This window comes from Opisthocomus hoazin, chromosome 7 (genome assembly GCF_030867145.1).
Source record: "Opisthocomus hoazin isolate bOpiHoa1 chromosome 7, bOpiHoa1.hap1, whole genome shotgun sequence".
Classification (NCBI taxonomy): Eukaryota; Metazoa; Chordata; class Aves; order Opisthocomiformes; family Opisthocomidae; genus Opisthocomus; species Opisthocomus hoazin.
This window is the reverse complement of record NC_134420.1, coordinates 43,353,309-43,371,410: the sequence shown is the minus strand read 5'-3', so window position 1 is coordinate 43,371,410 and position 18,102 is coordinate 43,353,309. Positions and strand designations below refer to the sequence as shown.

At 37.3% G+C, this 18,102-nt stretch overlaps 1 protein-coding gene across 1 annotated transcript in view; it reads right to left on the bottom strand.

Moving 5' to 3' along the window:
• The window catches only part of SCFD1 (sec1 family domain containing 1), a 60,130-nt gene that overhangs the window by 12,529 nt on the left and 29,499 nt on the right, over positions 1 to 18,102 (bottom strand). The window contains exons 15-20 of the mRNA XM_075425143.1: positions 11,783 to 11,879; positions 7,846 to 7,916; positions 6,855 to 6,934; positions 6,262 to 6,324; positions 5,139 to 5,214; positions 2,871 to 2,924 (exon numbers count right to left, since the gene is read on the bottom strand). Of these exons, the coding sequence (XP_075281258.1) occupies positions 2,871 to 2,924; positions 5,139 to 5,214; positions 6,262 to 6,324; positions 6,855 to 6,934; positions 7,846 to 7,916; positions 11,783 to 11,879 (441 nt within the window). The remainder of the gene's footprint in view (positions 1 to 2,870; positions 2,925 to 5,138; positions 5,215 to 6,261; positions 6,325 to 6,854; positions 6,935 to 7,845; positions 7,917 to 11,782; positions 11,880 to 18,102) is intronic.

The following is an 18,102-nucleotide window of genomic DNA, read 5'->3' as shown; positions in this document are numbered from 1 at the left end:
AGGAAATCCCTCATTTTTAGAATTTTTTGTTGTAATGCATGAAAGAAAACCATATAGGTATATTCTAAGCCTGAAAGACACCATATTCACCGAAACAGATATTAACCAAAATAGAGTTTCATTCATACATATCATAAATAAGATGTATCTACCTCTCAAGTCAATACAATGCATGTACTGTATTGACAGAGACTAAACTTCTTTGGGATTTGTCATAAAAATATTAAAGGTTTACTTATCAAAGATTGTCCTTACTCAAGAACCAAAACATTTTGGAATGGAAAACCAACTGGAAAACATTTAAAAGAACCTCCACAATTCTATGGTAAGTGGTGGTCAATTTCATATTGGTGCATTAAAATATGTGTACGCTTGACAACATTATTTCTTTTGTGTTAGGAAGATCTAAGGTTTTAATCCATCTCTATTTAGTAATACCAAAACAAAGCAACTATGTTATTAGATTTCTGAACAGAATATTCCTTTATGAAAACATAATCCCAAAAGCAATCACTTAAAAACCTGTTTTGACCAATAAATGTTACTATTAAAAAAATCCAAACAAAATCCAAGTAATGGATTATGTGAAGCTCATCAATGAATGTTTCTGAATAAAAATGGCAAGAAAAAGTATAGCTACAGTTAAACAATCTAGATAAGTTTCAAAAATTACAGGATGGTATTACTGCCCATAAGAAGGGTTCTATCTGTTCCTGCTTCTGAAACACTTGGAAAACCCAGGTGCAGCCTCACTTCTTCCTGCCAGCTGACCTTGCAAGGCAAGAGATGCCGCAGCGACAAGGAGAACACAGAGGTGTTTACAGACAACTCCACAGAGCTGTGCACAGCACATCATTCTGAACAGGTTTAAAATTTCAACTGATGATAAAACTTGCAGATGCTGATGGCACAACTTGTACTTTTAATATATTTATTTTATTGTTGCATTTTGTATTTAGAAAATAATTTAAATTAATTGCAATAATTCTTTGACTTCTTAATAATCTGTTCTGATTTTGCATTACAACTTTTATCTGCATGCACGTTTCATACACTGAGCACTGTAGTTAGTATAAAGGAGATTTTTCCTGTGTTGTAAAAAAAAAAAAATCAAATCTTCAGCTTTTTTTCCCCTCCCTTTGTATTTTGCCTGTAGTGCAACAGTTTTCTATTCTGGGGAATAGAAAAGGACCTCAAACATCAGAAGATGAACAGAGGCCACAGTGGTGTATTTCTACACGTGGTTCTTTTCCAGATACAACTTCACTTCATAGTACAGCAAGCCTACACGTATTCCACAATGACTCTCTGGCTTGCTTCTGTCAGCTGAAACTTACTCAGAAAGTCGCTGTCAGTTTTCCTGCAGGTTAGCAGAATCATTCTTCAGGGTTTGCCTGGTCTCCTACGACCTGAAAAGTAGGGCTCCCTGTTTTGGGCCATGAACTCGAGGCTCTGGCACGGCAGTGAAACACGAAGCTGCTGTCTGACAGACTGGCTCATTCTCTGCTTTTTCAAGTGAAAAGATCAATGTTTTCTCCAAATTACCAAAGTGATCATGGCTGTTTTCTACTAAGTGAAACGCGACAATATCCAGTCAGTAAAAAAAACCCACATGACCTGTAAACTTTTCCAGATCAATTCCTAAATTTGCAGGCTGAGGAAGCTAGTGTTTACTTAAAAAAAAAAAAGTTTCATTTTTCACCTACTTGTATGTTATGTGTAGTTTTTAATTTCAGCTTTCTGTATTAAGTGTTCTGAGTGACCTCTGCTGGCTGACTAGACAAAATTAGCCCTATATGTCTTTTCCGGGTCTTGCATTTCGGGACAACAATTCACTGAAACCAGCGCCAGTCTCTTTGTTTGTAAGAGAAAGCAAAGCTTGTGCTAGCATTCATGACATACACTACCTATGAAGGACAGGTTAAGAAAAGTCAGGATTACCTGCATGTGGAACATCTTCATATTTTACCATTATTTCTCTCCCTCTACGTGTAGTTAATACCTGAAGGTGAAAGTGGACTAAGAATGTTTCTCATCTACTGACCTGTGTGAGAGATTACAATTGCATCTCTCTGTCTGATGCTGAGACGTCACTAAACCAGGAAGACTGACATGACGTGGCAAACACACTGAAGCTTTCTAAATGACTTCTAACGGGTGTTTTTCTCAGAACGAGCTTGTGCGAAGGACGGCCATACGTAAGAGTCCTGAAGGAACGCAATACCGACTGCTTTGACTAGGCACTGCGCATAGAAAGACTCAGAGCTGTTTTCAGTCTTGACTATCTAGCTAACGTTTAAGCATTTTAAAAGTTTGTAAATTCTGTAAGTCTGACTTCAATTTCACAGAAACAAGGGGAAAAGAGGACTTTTCTGACATAAGAACAACTCTCCTTGAAAACTGGAAGACTGCATGAGGGCTAAAATATTTTCCTCTAAATAGCAAAGCTTTAAAGATGTGGGAAACAAAACTGGCTCTAACATACCTCTGTAACTACTTTACTTCTGAAATTCTGCTCTTAAAAAAAAAAAAAAGTGACGCAAAGAAAATCTCAGCCCACTATTTAACTTTCAGAAATCTAGGAGCAACAGAAACTTGGTATATTACTCTATACAAGAGTAATAGAAGCTCAGAATAGGAAAAAAACCTCAAAAACACTAGTTCGAATGAGACACAATAAATCCTCATTGTTAGAAACTACTTTTTCTGCAAAAAATCTTATGAAATGGTTATGAAAATGGTTCTAGAGACACAGCATGATTAGATTTAATTGCATTATCATGAAGAAAAATAGCCATAACATATTACATATCACAGCCTCAAGATCTCATCTGTTCCATCTCCTTCGAGGCGAGGGTAGTTATACTCACAGGGTTTGACTTCATCTCCATAAGGTTGTCCAATATACGTGTGACCGGTAGATTCTGTAAAACATAATGTCAAATTAATGGAATGCTGAAATGCTTACTAAGAATTATTCACAGGCACACTATTGTTTATGGAATAATTTACAGAGCATTTGAAATACTGCTTTTAACCGTTCTCCTCTTACTTTTTGTAAAGGCTGAGCACTTTTACCATCACTTAAATTACCCATTCGTACAGAGAATGCAAACATCTGAGGAGCATCTAGTTAGGGATGAACAGACAGTGCAAAAGAAGTGTGAAGACAGGAACAGACTTGTATTTGGGTGTTACCAATGTAAGCGGACGTGATGATGTATGAATTCTTATGAAAAGAATACTTCGCAGTTTAAGGAAAGAATATTAAAGGTGAGGATGGGAATAAGGGTGTGATTCTAAAAAAGACGTGATATTGTCGAAGAAATGGGTAAAAAAAGCAATCCTGGACACAAATGTTTGGAAGAACTGGAAAGGAACAAACTGAGGTGAGATTCAAGATGATTTTTCCTTATTTAAGATGGGAAATGTTAGCTTGGACAAAAGATCTGAAGTATTAAACAGTCAAACCACTTTAGTTATAATAAACTGAGGGAGAGTTTACATAGCAACAGGATTGGAAATATGTCTTCTTGACAGAATATATCAAAAAAGCACATTCCAAAGGATGATCTACAAATAACACTAAAAAAAGCTTAGTAAAAAAACAATGTAAATCCCCAAATGACCGCATGAGAAATAAAAAGTTAACTTTAACAGAAACACCACAGACCTACACCAGGCTTAAAAATATGAGGAAGAATAGCATCGTACTGAGCTACTGCAAAACACCTGGAGAAAGAATTAAAAGCCAGGAAAAAAATATCCTGAAAACATTGGCATTGTGGCTTCTTACTCACTCAGAACACAGAACAAAGCAAGCCATTTTATCAAGAATAATACTAACTTTTTAAAGCCACATATGTTAAAAAAACAAAACCAAAATGTTTACTACAAGAAGAATAGGAAGTCTCATTTAGAAGATAATTATTATCTATTGCTACAAGTAACAGTTTATCTGAAGATCTCTCTATAAAATACAACGTACAGGCAAGCTGAGTATTTACCACAGTTTCCTCAACTGTATTTCGTGACATACCGCTGATTTGTCACTGTGCAACGCAACTGATCGTGTCTAGTTATAGTGGAATTCCCGCAGAATTAATTTCATTGACTACGCTACAAAAGCCACAGAAACAATTTTTCAAGAATTTTATGTGATAGCCAATACTTTTCATGCATAACTTCTGTGTATAACAGGATGACTAAACAAACAACAGCTATGACAACATCAACGATGTCAAAAAGATGCACATTTAATTAGAGGTGAAATTTCATTTTACTTAGTTCAGATACGCTGTATTTCTAAATTAAATTCTGGTTCTTCACTAAGAATTACAATATGATGCCTGATTTTCTTCTTAGAAATCCTCATGTCAAAATATTACAGAATTAAGATTTGTAACTGTAAATACTTATTTATTGCCATGTGATAAAAATGCATATTGGAGAAAATAACGCATCCTCTACAGGGAAGCACGTTTCTGGGAACCGCAATTCAAAATTTCAGCTATAACGAGTTATACAACCAGTGTCTATTTTTTGTTGTTTCTTCTCTTTTTTGGGGGGTGTACATTGAAATTTGCATGTAAGTTATGCTCGGAAATATTTTCTAAAGTTAAGTGAATATCTGAAAGTGGCCCTGTCATTATAAACACACTTCGATTTTCAAGCACATTTCAAGATTATGGTTGCTTACATCACTTCTGTGTGAAAACTAGAAATGCTTCAATTGCAACTGAACAGGGAACGAATGCTTTCAGCTGTTCAATCACTCTGTAACACATGCATTTTATACATGTTGGTCTAAGTAAAGACAAGGAGGGGGTTTTTTGTTTATGAAGGTCTAGCCTATTTTGAGTATTCCATAGCTGCTCTTTTTATAATGCTGAAATCACACATGCTGGAATCTAATTCCTTACTAATGGGGGTATTCAAAGAAAATCTGAGCATTATTCGTCACTTGCCTAAAAACTGGAAGCTACAAAGTGATAGAACTATCCACCAGCAAATGCTGATGTTTGTTTTTTTACTGTACAACTGATTTTATTAATATGACAGAGATATTGAAAGTTGATTTTCTGAATGTTCACAGTGCTCATGTGATAGACCTTTTTTAAATTGGTTTTTAAACTCACTTGTTGCTTCAGTACCAAGTTCTTCACTCCTTCCATTACAAACTGTGATCCTGTATTCATAACACGTGAAAACAGACTGAAAAACAAAATAAAGATGACGTGTAAAATATTATTTTTTAAATTTGCATTCTTAAGCTTTATGCTGACATCCAATTCCCATTGAAGTTGAAGGGACTTAAGTACCAAGTCATTCAATTTGTGATGAACTATATCCTTCATTCACAGAGCAACCAAGTCTATGGGAATATGCCTATAATCTCGCAGTCAGATCCTCAACTATCAATAGGAGGCTTGAGTTCTAGTCTTTTATCCATGGAATGGTTTATTTTACAACTTTGGTAACGCAGGATTTGAGCACTCCTTTCAGGTGGGCGTCCTAATCACCACAGTTAACAGAGATGATCAGTGTCTCCAACCAACCAACCAGTAACTTTCCAAAGTGAAGCAGCACCGGAATTCTCTCTAAACATACTGCGCCACAGTTCCGTTATGACAGTGACAGTGCATTCCTGAAAGTTAAGCTGGTAATGAGGATTCCAATCCTCTCAAGCATGGAAAGACCCAAGTCCCATACCCTGCATCCTGTATGGGTTATACGTACCCTTAGCGTGTGTCATTATCTTTTCTATTCGTGTCTAGAAACCAGTAACTACACCTTTGAACAAGCAGACAGACACCCATCCCAGGACATCCTAATGAAAAAGCAGCGTGTTCTTGCATCCCAGACAGTCTCCAAGCCCTGGAGAGAACCAGTTTTGAATACACAGGGCTGTTCTTATCTTCTGCCATTGACTAAATACGGCTCAAAATGATGGCTGTCACAGATCCATTTCCTGGTGCTGAATTCTTCTCCTATGTGAGCCTGTACATTGAATGTGCAGGTGTAGGTATCACTATCTTAAGTTACTCTGTAGATTCAGTCACAGATCCATTTATTTTCCTGTGTGTAAGTCCCATGCACTGTTAAGGGGAGATGAGTGCTTGCAATTATGTGGAACTTAAAACTTCTTACAAATAAGGAAATGTTTTATTCCGGGCCTCATATAGCACTAATCACACTTTCAGTACTATTAAAATAAGCTAAAGAACCGAAAGGCTTACAGAAAATTAATCAAAAGCATACCCCAAAGGTTTAGGCGTAGTGCTTCCATAGCTGGTTGGAGCTGAAGCCATCTTAGTGAAAGCCCTGTGAAAGCAGGGATAGAAATCAAATGCTTATCTCATGGCACAAACCGCTGTAGAATGTTCCGCTCTGGTCATGTGCAAGTGAAAAAACTTCTGCTTCTCAAACTCTTTCAGGAAGTTACTATTTATTACATACATCCGCCTTGTCTAGAAATACAGGAGTTCAGGAACTGAAAGGAATTAGATTTTATACTTACAAGACAAAGACTTTATTCTGATACCCTGTAAAACTAGAGTAACTGATAGGCAGCATGGCCCTTTGGTATCAGCCAAAAAAACCCGGAGTCTGAACTAGCATAACTTTTCATTTAAGTCAGTAAACTGTTTCTGTCTTGGATCATTAAGTAAGCTACTACGTGTCATGTTCAATACTGTTCTTGCATTACTGGGGTTTAGTTTTAAAATAAGATTTGCATATATGACCATTACACATTGAGAGCAAAAAAATATGCCAGAATGAATATTTAAGGATAATTTATGATGTATGAGAAGTAACACATAATTCTTTCATGACAATGCTGAGTTACTTACTTCCATTGTTTTATGTAGCTCAAAGGAGCAAGATTACAACCTGCATCCGTCAATGCTTTTTTATACTGCTCCAAATCAATCTGAAATTATGAAATGGAGAATTGCAAAAGGTTGAAACTACTCTTAACTCTCTTTATGTGCAAAGATGAGATATCCTTATCTAAACATTAAATAAGTAAAGTTATAGCATTAACCAAAGTTAAAAAGTAGTTATGAGTCTTAATCCCACTTCCTACCAAGTATGAAAATATAACTTCAAACACAACTCGCTACGAGCAGCTCTCATTAAACTTGTGTTTATGAAATTAAATCCTGTGCACTTTCAGATACGGGAAGAGTCATATCAGCATCTTTAAACAACCTGACAGAATACTGGTGTCTGTAAAATGTCAGAACAGCAAATAATAAAACTGAAGAGAAGTTAATACACATTTATAAGAATATCTTCTCTTTGCCTAACCCAATGTATTTTCTCTACCACATAATATTTCTACCATATAACAATATTTCTTGAAATTAACAATAAGTTCAAAAGAAATATTAAGAAATTGTTTCCTGAATTATTCAAATATTGGCACAAGAAGTTTTTCTCCTTTATTCATCTGCTAGTCAACTGATACAATTATTCTTGCATACTCAAGGACAGAGTGAAGAGCCATATTAACATTTTGTTTTATCTACTTCTTCTATTGAGCAGTGGAGCAGAATAATAGAAACCATGCCAAGATGTGTCCTGCAGTAACTCTGAACTAAATATTTAAAAAGATAATCTTGCTCCTTACTAGCCATTAATATCCTTTGAAACAGTGGCTAAAGCTTTGTGAGCAGATTCCCTGATAATACTAGAAAATCTATTTAAAGTTTTAATATTTCCTAGGCATTTCATACTTTGCTTCAAAGAGAAGCAGAAATACCTATTCAGTGCTGAAACGATACAGAAAAATCCTGTGTGGCAGAATTTGGTGTTGGAAGCTGAAAAGAACATATGTACCTCCGAAGGTGCCTGAGCTGAGCTTATGTAATAGATAAGAAATAATCGCATTTTGTCTTCTGGAGTTCCAGCTGCAGTGAAAAAAAAAAAAAAAGAAAAATTAAAAACCTACAATTGTAACTATGTTGCCATGCTAAATGCTCTTCATTAATAATATATATGTACATTCAGACCTTTAGGTATGACAATAATTGTTATCTATAACCATGGCCTTGTTCAGCGTATAAAATGGTAGAAAGACATGTAGCAATTTTATTAAAAGTTGGGTTAGACTGGCTCATTGATTCTGAAAGCTTACTTACACTTCCCCCTTTTGCTTACAGCAAATATTATTCTTCAAATAACATAATAAATAAGTTATGTAGCAGCATTATGTCTATTTTATGAAAGAGTTACAAGCAGGAAGTAGATCCATGAGGGGAGACTGAAGAAAAATCACAAAATTAAAAGCCGCAGCACATTGTTTTTTAGCTCTACAATTTGTTTATGCAGCTTTATGGTTGACTGCACTGAAACACTTGAGGGCTGCAAAAGCGCTTATGTGAACTTTTGGTCAGGAAAAAAATCCTGAATGTCCAACTTGCTTTCAGGAAGGATTTCACCTCCTGAAACATCTTTTGTCACACCACTCGTTAGAGAAAAACACTGCTACAGATCTCAGGAAGCATTAACAACAGCAATCAAAATTAATCTCCGCCAGATCAAAACCATGATGTGGCCATCCCCGTGCTACTTAGACTATAACCTACTGCAGCAGATTCTGAACACCATCTGCTTTTTTCTAGAAGACAGTCACTATTAGTAAACACCACAGTTTCAAATGAAGATTTCAGAAGTACAAGTTCTCAAAACAAACATTTCAAATTCATAATCCGTCATTTAAAAAGGCTGATACCTTTAGCTATAGTACAGTATTTTAATAAAATGCACTTTCTTGTACTTGTGGGTAAGCAAAAAAGACAATTGTTTCTGTTTTTTTGTTTTGGGGTTCCCCCTCCGCCCCCACTATGGAATGTGGATCGTGTCAGGGGGGGATCACCTAATCTAATCTGCAACTGTTGTTTGTATGTGAGCTTATATTTAGTTTGGCAGAAGTTAAGAGTAAGCGCTGTCATAATGAACATTTATGACTTGGTACAATTTTTTCTGGGAAATAAGTTTTATTAACCTTTACCAAATACCAGTAAGCCAGAAGATCAAGATCTGAAGAAACTTTGTATTATCTAAACCAAAAGGCAGCTTTCAAGGTAGACATCCCACCTAGAGTTCACTTGGGTAAATAAAGCACTTAAACATTCCAAATATACAGTGTAACTGACTTTGGTTTCTGTAACTGACTTGGAAACTTGGTTTCCAGCTTGCCAGTTCATAGCTTGTTTCAGCACTTTGCTGATCACTGAGTTTCAGTTCCAACTGGACTCCTGTGGCAGCCGACAGCACTTCCCTCGCCAGGCCTATTTACTATGCCTACAAAACTCCTAGAAGATTTGTGCTCATATAAGCTTAAGTGATATTTTGTCTTGCTAAAAGATAATAAATTAAAACCAAAACAGAACAAAAAAACCTCTGACTGTATTATATACACTTTACTAAATCTGCGGAAAACCCCTTTGTTTGGCAAAAGTACTTTACTCCTGACATACTGCTGAAGACAACCACAGCTGTGATAAACAGCTGAGACCCAGGTCAGCTGCCTGTGAGATCTCCAGTGTTTGTTTCTAGGCTATGGTCTGCGGCAGCACAGTAGGGAGAGGGAGCGTTACACGTTCTGAAGAAAACTTCACTTGGTGAACCTAGAACAGAACAATTCCATTTTCCATTCAAAAACCAGCAGGCAGCCTTTAGGGCTACTGATGACCTACTAGCGCAAAGCAACACCAGAAATTCCTATTTCATCACTATGCCAGGATATAGTAATACCGACTGAACTGGGAGGCAGCTAACAGCCCTGACTAGTAGACCAGTACAACCCAGCAGGCAACTGGAGGCTGAAGCCTGAAGCTGCTGAGCGGTCGAGGCTCAGTGCTTCTGCGAACAGCTCTGCAGGTACCACTGCCACAAGACAGATATCCCCGCAGGCAACGCAAACGAGTCATTCACCACTGAAAGCACTGGAAGACTCGATGCGTTATTCCTTCAGATTGTTTTCCGCTGGTATCTCTCAGTGAATCACACAATAGGAAGCTGGCCAGTGTTACCAGATAGCATGCCTGGAAATCATCACCGTGATTTAACTCAAAATCCTTTTGTGATACAAACGTACCTTAAACCTAGGTGACGCATATGAAATGCTAATGTGCTACTGTGAACACCTGAATACTTAGCTTATGAAGGTAAACTCTAGCTTGGAAATCTCATCTCTCTCTTGCGTAAAACCCAGGAACTTTGCTACTAGGAATGCTGGTATGATACATCAGGCTTGGTAAACAATTTGCTTTATACTGCAATCTAAAACCGCATGTGTGGATTCAGGTAAAAAGTAATCGATCCAGTAGGAAACGCTAGCAAGCATAGCAATTTCTGTTTTCATATGTAAGCTCACGCAAACATAAAAGCCGAAATCAAAATAGTACCTGCACAGTTCATTCTGAACGCAGAAAAAGACTAGCTTGTATTGCTGCTTATTAAAAGTACAGATTGTACATACTCTTATTAGTTTCATATTAACAATGAATGTCTACTGAATTACAGATTGACACCTGAGATGAGATTTTCTGAAAGTCTGTTAGTTTCTAGACTTGATACAACATGACATCTGTAAAATCTTAGCTTCAGACTTCTACCAACCACGTACTATTTCTTCTACTGCCTTTCGATTCTATACCACACACACTAATAAAAGATTTTTTAAGAAAGTCAGCAGGATTTATATATACTCTTTCTATAAATATGAATTGTTATACAAACTCCAAGCAGACATCATGTCCAGCATGGAGCTACAAGACTACACACATAAGCATGCAGTAACAAAACATTTTCTTCAAGAGCATACTGGGAACAGAGCAGGAACCCTGGGTCTCTAAACGCTCGAAGTTTGCCAATATACTTGCCAATATGCAGACAGGCCAGTGGTCATAAATTCAGTTTTACAATCTTGCTCTGCAGGTTATTTTGTTCCAGCCAACTTGTGTCAGATCTCATTAAAACCCGTCAGAGGGCTTTGACATACCTCAGTTTGTGAGAGGTTGAAACGAGAGTTGATGCTACGACACTACGAAAAGCTGAGAACCCATCCTGGTCTCAGCCTTTTAGAGAAAGACCCCTAGCGACTCCTGCTACCAGAGAATCTGAGCATCACCCGGTGTGTAAGGCTTTGCCATGTACGAACCACGTATGAAGCAGAAGCTGGGGTGCACTGCTCTCGGGCAATGAAAAGAGACAGGCCACAGCTGGATCAACGCATGCAGAACGTCAGGCGAGTCCCTCAGCAAACTGGCCCACCCATGTTTTGCTTCACTTCTCTCCACCTTCTCCCAGCCATATTCTTCCTCACACAAGCAAGAGCTGTGCACATTACAATGCCTTGATCTAACCGAGTTCTATGAAATGCCCTTTGTCGTTCTGTTTGCGAGGTGTGTATGCGTTGTCAGACATGCAGTAGGATTTTAAAGAATCAGTATTGTTCAGACCACACAATTTCATGCTACACTAATAAATACTGATGAAGCACAAAAAGTTAAAATACTTTGACCTTCAGAAAGAAGGAGTTAGGAAAGGATTTTAGAGTGGAGCTGCAAAAGTTGCCAATATTTTGGATATTACTCAACCAAAATAGTAAACTCTCTAAACTGCTACTAAAAATCAATAAAAAGCTGTTTTCTTTACAAGTTTTGCACAGCTTGCACATAAGCTCTTTACCAACCCTGAAGTCTCAGCAGGTACAGATTTACTGCATATCTAACAAATTTTATACCGAGTTCAGATTTAAAGTACTCACCGTCTGGGTCAGAAATCATGTCCAGAAGAGATTTATCCAGAGTGGATTTGCTCATTATTTTTTCCTCATATTCAAAATACACATCCAGCTTTCGACTCTATTTAAGAATAAGTGTTAGGGTTAACATCTTAACACTACGAAAGAATATTTATTTCCTCTTTAAAAAGGTATATAGTTTTACTTAACATGACTGTTTTTAAAAATATACTTTTAAATAAATTATCAGTAAAAATAACTAATGCTTGCATTATAATATGCTTTTATTAACTCTCAGAAAAATTGACGCTTACGTAATTCTCAAGTTAAGGGTGAAAATGCAAGTTAAGCAAGGGTTGTCTGACATGCAAATATTAAATGGGAAGAGGAGCTTTGTTTCCAACTATGGTTTTGCCATAGCTTAAAATTACATGCCATCACTTGTGGTGTTATACCGTAACATGAAAAAATAATGTTCAAGTGCATATTATGTCAAATTCATGCTGAATCTCCAGTCTCTCAGTCATCAACGCAATTACTCAACGCAGATTGATGTGGGAAATTCCTAAATACATTAAAGCATCATCCCAGAGAAAAGTTGGCAACTGCCACCTTGGGCTGGTACTGAAATAACCACCTCAGATCAAAGGCTTGCAATAATTCATTCACAACAAAGATGGAAGACTTCATAATTAGATTATCTTGCTAACACTGGAAAAGACACATGCAGATCAAGTTGCAAAAATCCTTTTTAAGGGAGGATGGCACTGGGACCACACAAAAATAATGAGGCAAAAGCTTTATGGAAGACACCAGATGACCATGCAACTAATGACTGCATGCAATACATCTGTGCAAACAACCAAACTTTGCACTTCTCCACCATCATATCATGAACTTACAATCTAAAGACAGAAAAATGCATTCCAAAACTTCTTTAAAAAAATTCTGTTACATCACAGATCATTATAAGCGTTTGAACACTAAAACATAGCATTACAACACGTTACAACTACTCAGCGTACAAAACCTTACTATCTGGTAACTAACTAAATCCTGGCGTTCGGACACATTCTGCTATGCACTGGCTGACAGAGGAGACCAGCAGAGTGGATCTCCATCTCGTTGCCTTGGAAGTGTTTCAGCTCCCCATCATACCCGCTGGGGAGTGAAATGGTACTGCAGGAGCGAGGCAAGAGGCTCCGGGGCTTCTCCTGGGTTCAGAGATTCAGGAAATTTTGCCTGCTAACGCCAAGGCATGCAAAACAGCTATGGCACCTTCTAACCCAGTGCAGTGGGGGTTGTAATGACAGCAACGGAAAAACTTTAGAAGTCTGGTTTTCACATGTTTTTTAATTCTACTAAAATTATTCCTGAGATCACAAAGAAGGAAATGGAATTTTTAAAATGTTATTTCACCACCCCACCCACCCCCCAAAAAAACAACAACAAAAAAGAAGACGACAATGAAAAAAAAAGCTATTTCTCTAGCCTAAGGGTGTTAGGATATTTCACCTTCTGAGTATTGTAGGTCCGTCAAAAAAGAATTTGAGACGGGAATAGAAAATGAAAGAGGTAAGTCACAAGAATATTTTAATATTGAAAGCCTTTGGCAATCAGTTTATGATGCAGGTAGCTATACAGCACTTCTATTTCTCATTCACCATCTACTTTACTCACAGAGAAGAGCAGTTACTTGCAGAACAGTAACTTAAAGCCTTTGTGGAAGCTTGTAATTACAGCTCACAAAATAAATTACCACGAAGCGTGCTCAAAAAAATGACCACTTACTACTTTTAGAGGCAGAAAGATGTATTCTGTCGTTTGCCATTGTGACTATGACTACCTATCAGGCGTACAAAGTGACAAAAAAAAAAAGACCTAGATCTTCTTTCAAGCTATATTTACCTTGAGCTCATGTTAGAAGAGTAGTCACAGCAAATTTTTTGTAGTTACGCTACTGTAAAACCTTGCATTAATCCTGTATTTAGCCAAGGTTAAAGTGATTATCAGTGTTTATGTTACACTACTTTCAAGTCTGAATAGAACCGAACTACCAGCCTTTTTCCAAGTCCTTTCTTCAGAAGCAACGTGGTATCCAGCATGCCAGACATGTTCTGTGACTTCAATTCCACGGCATCTTGGAGACTATCTGTGTTAGAGTTTCCTTAAATCTCTCTAGAGAGATATAACAATTGCTAAGGAACTACTACTGTTCTTCTAGTCTTTCCATTACATTCACTTGCTTTTTGTGGTTTAACTACATTTGTATCTTCTTGCATGGAGCTAAATACAATGTTTTTAAGTTTAAAATGTTTTTCCCAGACAAAAGGCATCCAACAAACAAAGGATGACTTGAAATGTGGAAACTTCATCTTATTAAGATAAATACATTATTGTTGAATTTGGCAATGCCCGTATTATCACAGCTGGTGATCTGTTTAAGACAAATTTATTCAGATAGCATGTAAAAATTTACAACATAAAAAAAAGATTCACTAACTCATTATATGTGTTTACAGATCAACTTTTAAATACAATTATGTAATGCAAACATGAGATAGTTTCAATTGTAAGAACAGATTTACAGTTGTTAACTTACTTGGAGCACAGAGTAGGTAAAATTCTTCTCAACCATGTGCAACTCCATGGCTGTTTGACTAAGACTGCCGAACAAAACAGAGTAACCGCAGCAGAGAACTCACTGGTTGCATATACTTGCTATGCTTTACACTGAAACATTAATGGTACATGTACACTCACTCGCTTAAAAAATTTCGGACACCTACTTTTGAAGTGTGAACTTAGCACTCTTTGGGGGAAAAAAAACCCAAAACACAACAAACTGAAAATCCTAAAACCTCAGGTCCTTTGTTTCTATCCACAACAGGGACATCAGAGGTAAGCAGCAATGTAAAACTTTCAAGACTCTCTTTCTGATGTGACAAAAGCAGGAACTGAAGTGATGGATCAATAGGATGAGTCTATTCAGCTGCTTCTTCACTAGATAACTGAGGGTTACTAGCAAAGATGCTAATTAGGGCAATATTTTTCTTATATTGGTTCGCTAGGAATTAGATGGACATCTAACCACATTTCATACAGGTTACTGAATAGCCTTAAACACTACTAGTTACCTTTTAATAGATTTCCCACATATACCACACCAATGAGACAGTCACTTCCCAAAGAGCCAACTTGTCTAGTAAGTGCTGATAAGAAGCAAATGTCCCATTTAATTTAAGTAAGTACAATTTTGCTCAGTCATTGGCAAACTTACAGACATGCCAAGAGGGAAAGCTGGTGATTAGGAGCTAAACCATCCTGTAGATTCAATAAAAAAAGATAGCAAAGAGCAGGTTCTTGTGGGTGCCAAACTGGCAAGCAAGGTGAAAAAAACTAATAACAAAAATCAACAGTAAAATCGAGATGCATTTACATTTACAGTTGTTCCCTTTCTGCCTCCTGCTCTTGATTTCCTACTATGACATCTTGTTCCACACCAACCTCATTCAGGAGACCCTTCTGGCTGCCAATTCAGGGGCAGGATCTGTACAGCAGTTAAAGTGCTACACTTTGGCTTGCTTTGTCCTTTTTTTTTTTAAATATTATTTGTGAAAGCTTTTAAATCAGTATCTTTAGAAACAGGCTGTATGTAAGCCAAAACTTATTTTAGGGAAAATCACTGAAGTGCATGGGAATCTCTACCTGAGCACTGTACTTCAAAGCAAACACAATAATCCTTCCTTTTTAAGCACAGAAGTGGAAGCAGGACCCACTGAAATCTCTTAGAGGATCATTTCTATAAGGACTTGTTGGAGACTCTCCCATCGTCTTTACAGTACAAAGGCTGTTCATTCAGAGAGAGAGAGAACATGTAGAAGAGAAAAGAAACTTGCTAAGAAATTACTGGAGGAATTTCTCAAAGATGTTGACAGAAAACAACCAGAAATAGTAACCCCCAGAATGAGCAAGGCTGGTCAGGTAATTATTGTGTGCTGCTATCAATAGGAAGAGAGTCTCTGGGAGAAGGCTGAAAGGGGCAGCTACAGCCAGTTCCCTCTGAGCGAACTGCACAGATGATGCTGGAAATGTCACTGTAACTGAACTCACAAAAAGATGTTGTTTACCGGAAAGTTACTCAGTTATCAGTTTTGAACTACAGAAAAACAGCCTGGACCACCATGACACATACATTTCACAAACACCGTTTCTGTTCACATGGTAAGAGAGAAATGTAACCTCATTTAAAACTGAGTCATTAAAACAGTGGAATTCCTTTGCAAAATAGGAATTTGATAATTTGAAAGGCTACTGGCAATCCCAGTAATGGAATCATTCAAAGTATCAGGCCTTCAGATCAAGCAAATCGGAGACAGACGATAAGAAAATTCAGTAGGAATAAAAAAAAAACCCTAAACCAAGCAAGTGTAAGTAATCTAAGACAGATAATAATTCACACAAAAATCTGCCACTTAAATTCATATGTATAGAAATCTAGCAAGATGTTACCTAATCTATCCTCTCTCCAATTAATCACTTCAGAGAAGTGTACATGTACACCTTTTTATATGCCCGATTTAACACACTTCAGTAATCCTAGCATTCATAGAATGACATACACAGATACGCATTACTTGAAACTCTAAAGCAGCTAGAGAGATATCCATAATTCTAGTTATCTGTCAGGTACAGCCCTTCAGTCACCAGCTTCTTCAGAGAAAAAACAATCTGTGCAAAACAAGGATGCATTTGTTCTAAGCAATGGCAATAAATACTTGATGGCTGACTTCGTGAAAAAAGTGATGCATTCTTTCCAGTACTGCACTAAACACTTGGATACGCCAAAAAACTGCCAGGACCCCTGAGTACGTGATTGATTTCTGGTTTCCTCTTGCTGTGTCTTAGAAAATGATCCCAGAGAATGTGGAAAGCAGCTGTCAACTGTAAACATTAAAATTTGACCACAAGAAAAACAATATTCACTCAGCATATCTAAAGCAGGTCTTGTAGCATTCTTTGCACTGATTCTCATATATATGTGGAGAAGAACACTCAGATACTTAAAGTAGCAAAAAAACCTAACAGAGAATGTAAGCAGCCTATTTTAAAGTATGAATGTGCTTTCAGATTATTTTAAAAGTCAAAATGTAGTAATCTGAAGAAGAGCATGGTGCCTCACTAGCTCCTCGTGACAGGGCACTTGCCAAGAACCTTCTCTTATCCTAATCTGGTTTAATTATTTAACTGTAAATAAAACGTATTAATCACAGCCTCATCGTGCCATCAGAATTTCTTTCAATAGTACTGGCTGAGATACTGTCCTTTTTGAGAGTATTTTTGAGGAAACTGTTGGGTAGCATATCATCCTGCACATTAAAAATTCCACAGCTTGAGACAGAAAGATATTTTTGTAACACTGGAGAGTAAAAAGACGGGAAAAAATGGACAGGACAAAGCAGCTGGAAGAAACTTTACATTCACTCAGTGAAATGGCTTTAGTGTAGGTAAATTCCAGTAGAGGAAACACATGCTTTTGCATTAGTTTGAGTTTAAGATATTTTCCTAAATATCTGGAGATGAAGGAATTGATTCTTTCCAAATTAAAAGATGCTGTCTCCTGGTCTTCTTCGACAGCTGTACCATAAGAAGGTAAGGAGCCTGAGCACTTCGCAATACCAGAATGAAGAACCACGTATGGAGAAAAGGATCTCCACTCCCCGGGAACTCTCTAACAGCAGGCGTCCTGTCAAAGGAGAGCGCCCAAGGGCTAGGAGAGGGCTACAGCAGAGGATCCCTAAGGTAATTCCTTCCACCTTCAGGCACCGGAGAAGTGTGTCACTATCACCAAATGGTGAACAAACAAGCGCATCTGACTCCAGTCCATTGCCCAGAGGACGCTGGCGATCCAAACTGATGTTATTGCCATTCCACATCCTGCTCTGAAACCTGGCTTCTGTCCAACAAGGAATACATAAAATACCGCTGGTGTAGGCCTGCCATCACCGTCTCAGTATCTTTCTTAGAAAAGTCAATTTACAGACAAGGCATTAAATAAAATACTAACATTGTAAAACTTCTATTTTATTTTTCAGTGGTATTAATGTATTGCTTTTGAATTGCCAGATATGAAAACTGACATGCCTAATACTGCAAAAGCACATAAACTGGCCCCACAGTAATAAGCCAGAAACAATTCTATCTCTTCACCAATCTTACAAATGTCAAATGAATTTATTCATTAAAATCAGAACGAATCCTTTGCTCATTCATAGTACTTAGTTTAAAAAAAATTATCAGTAGCAGTAACTGAGGACAGATCTTATGCACTTCACAAATGTCAA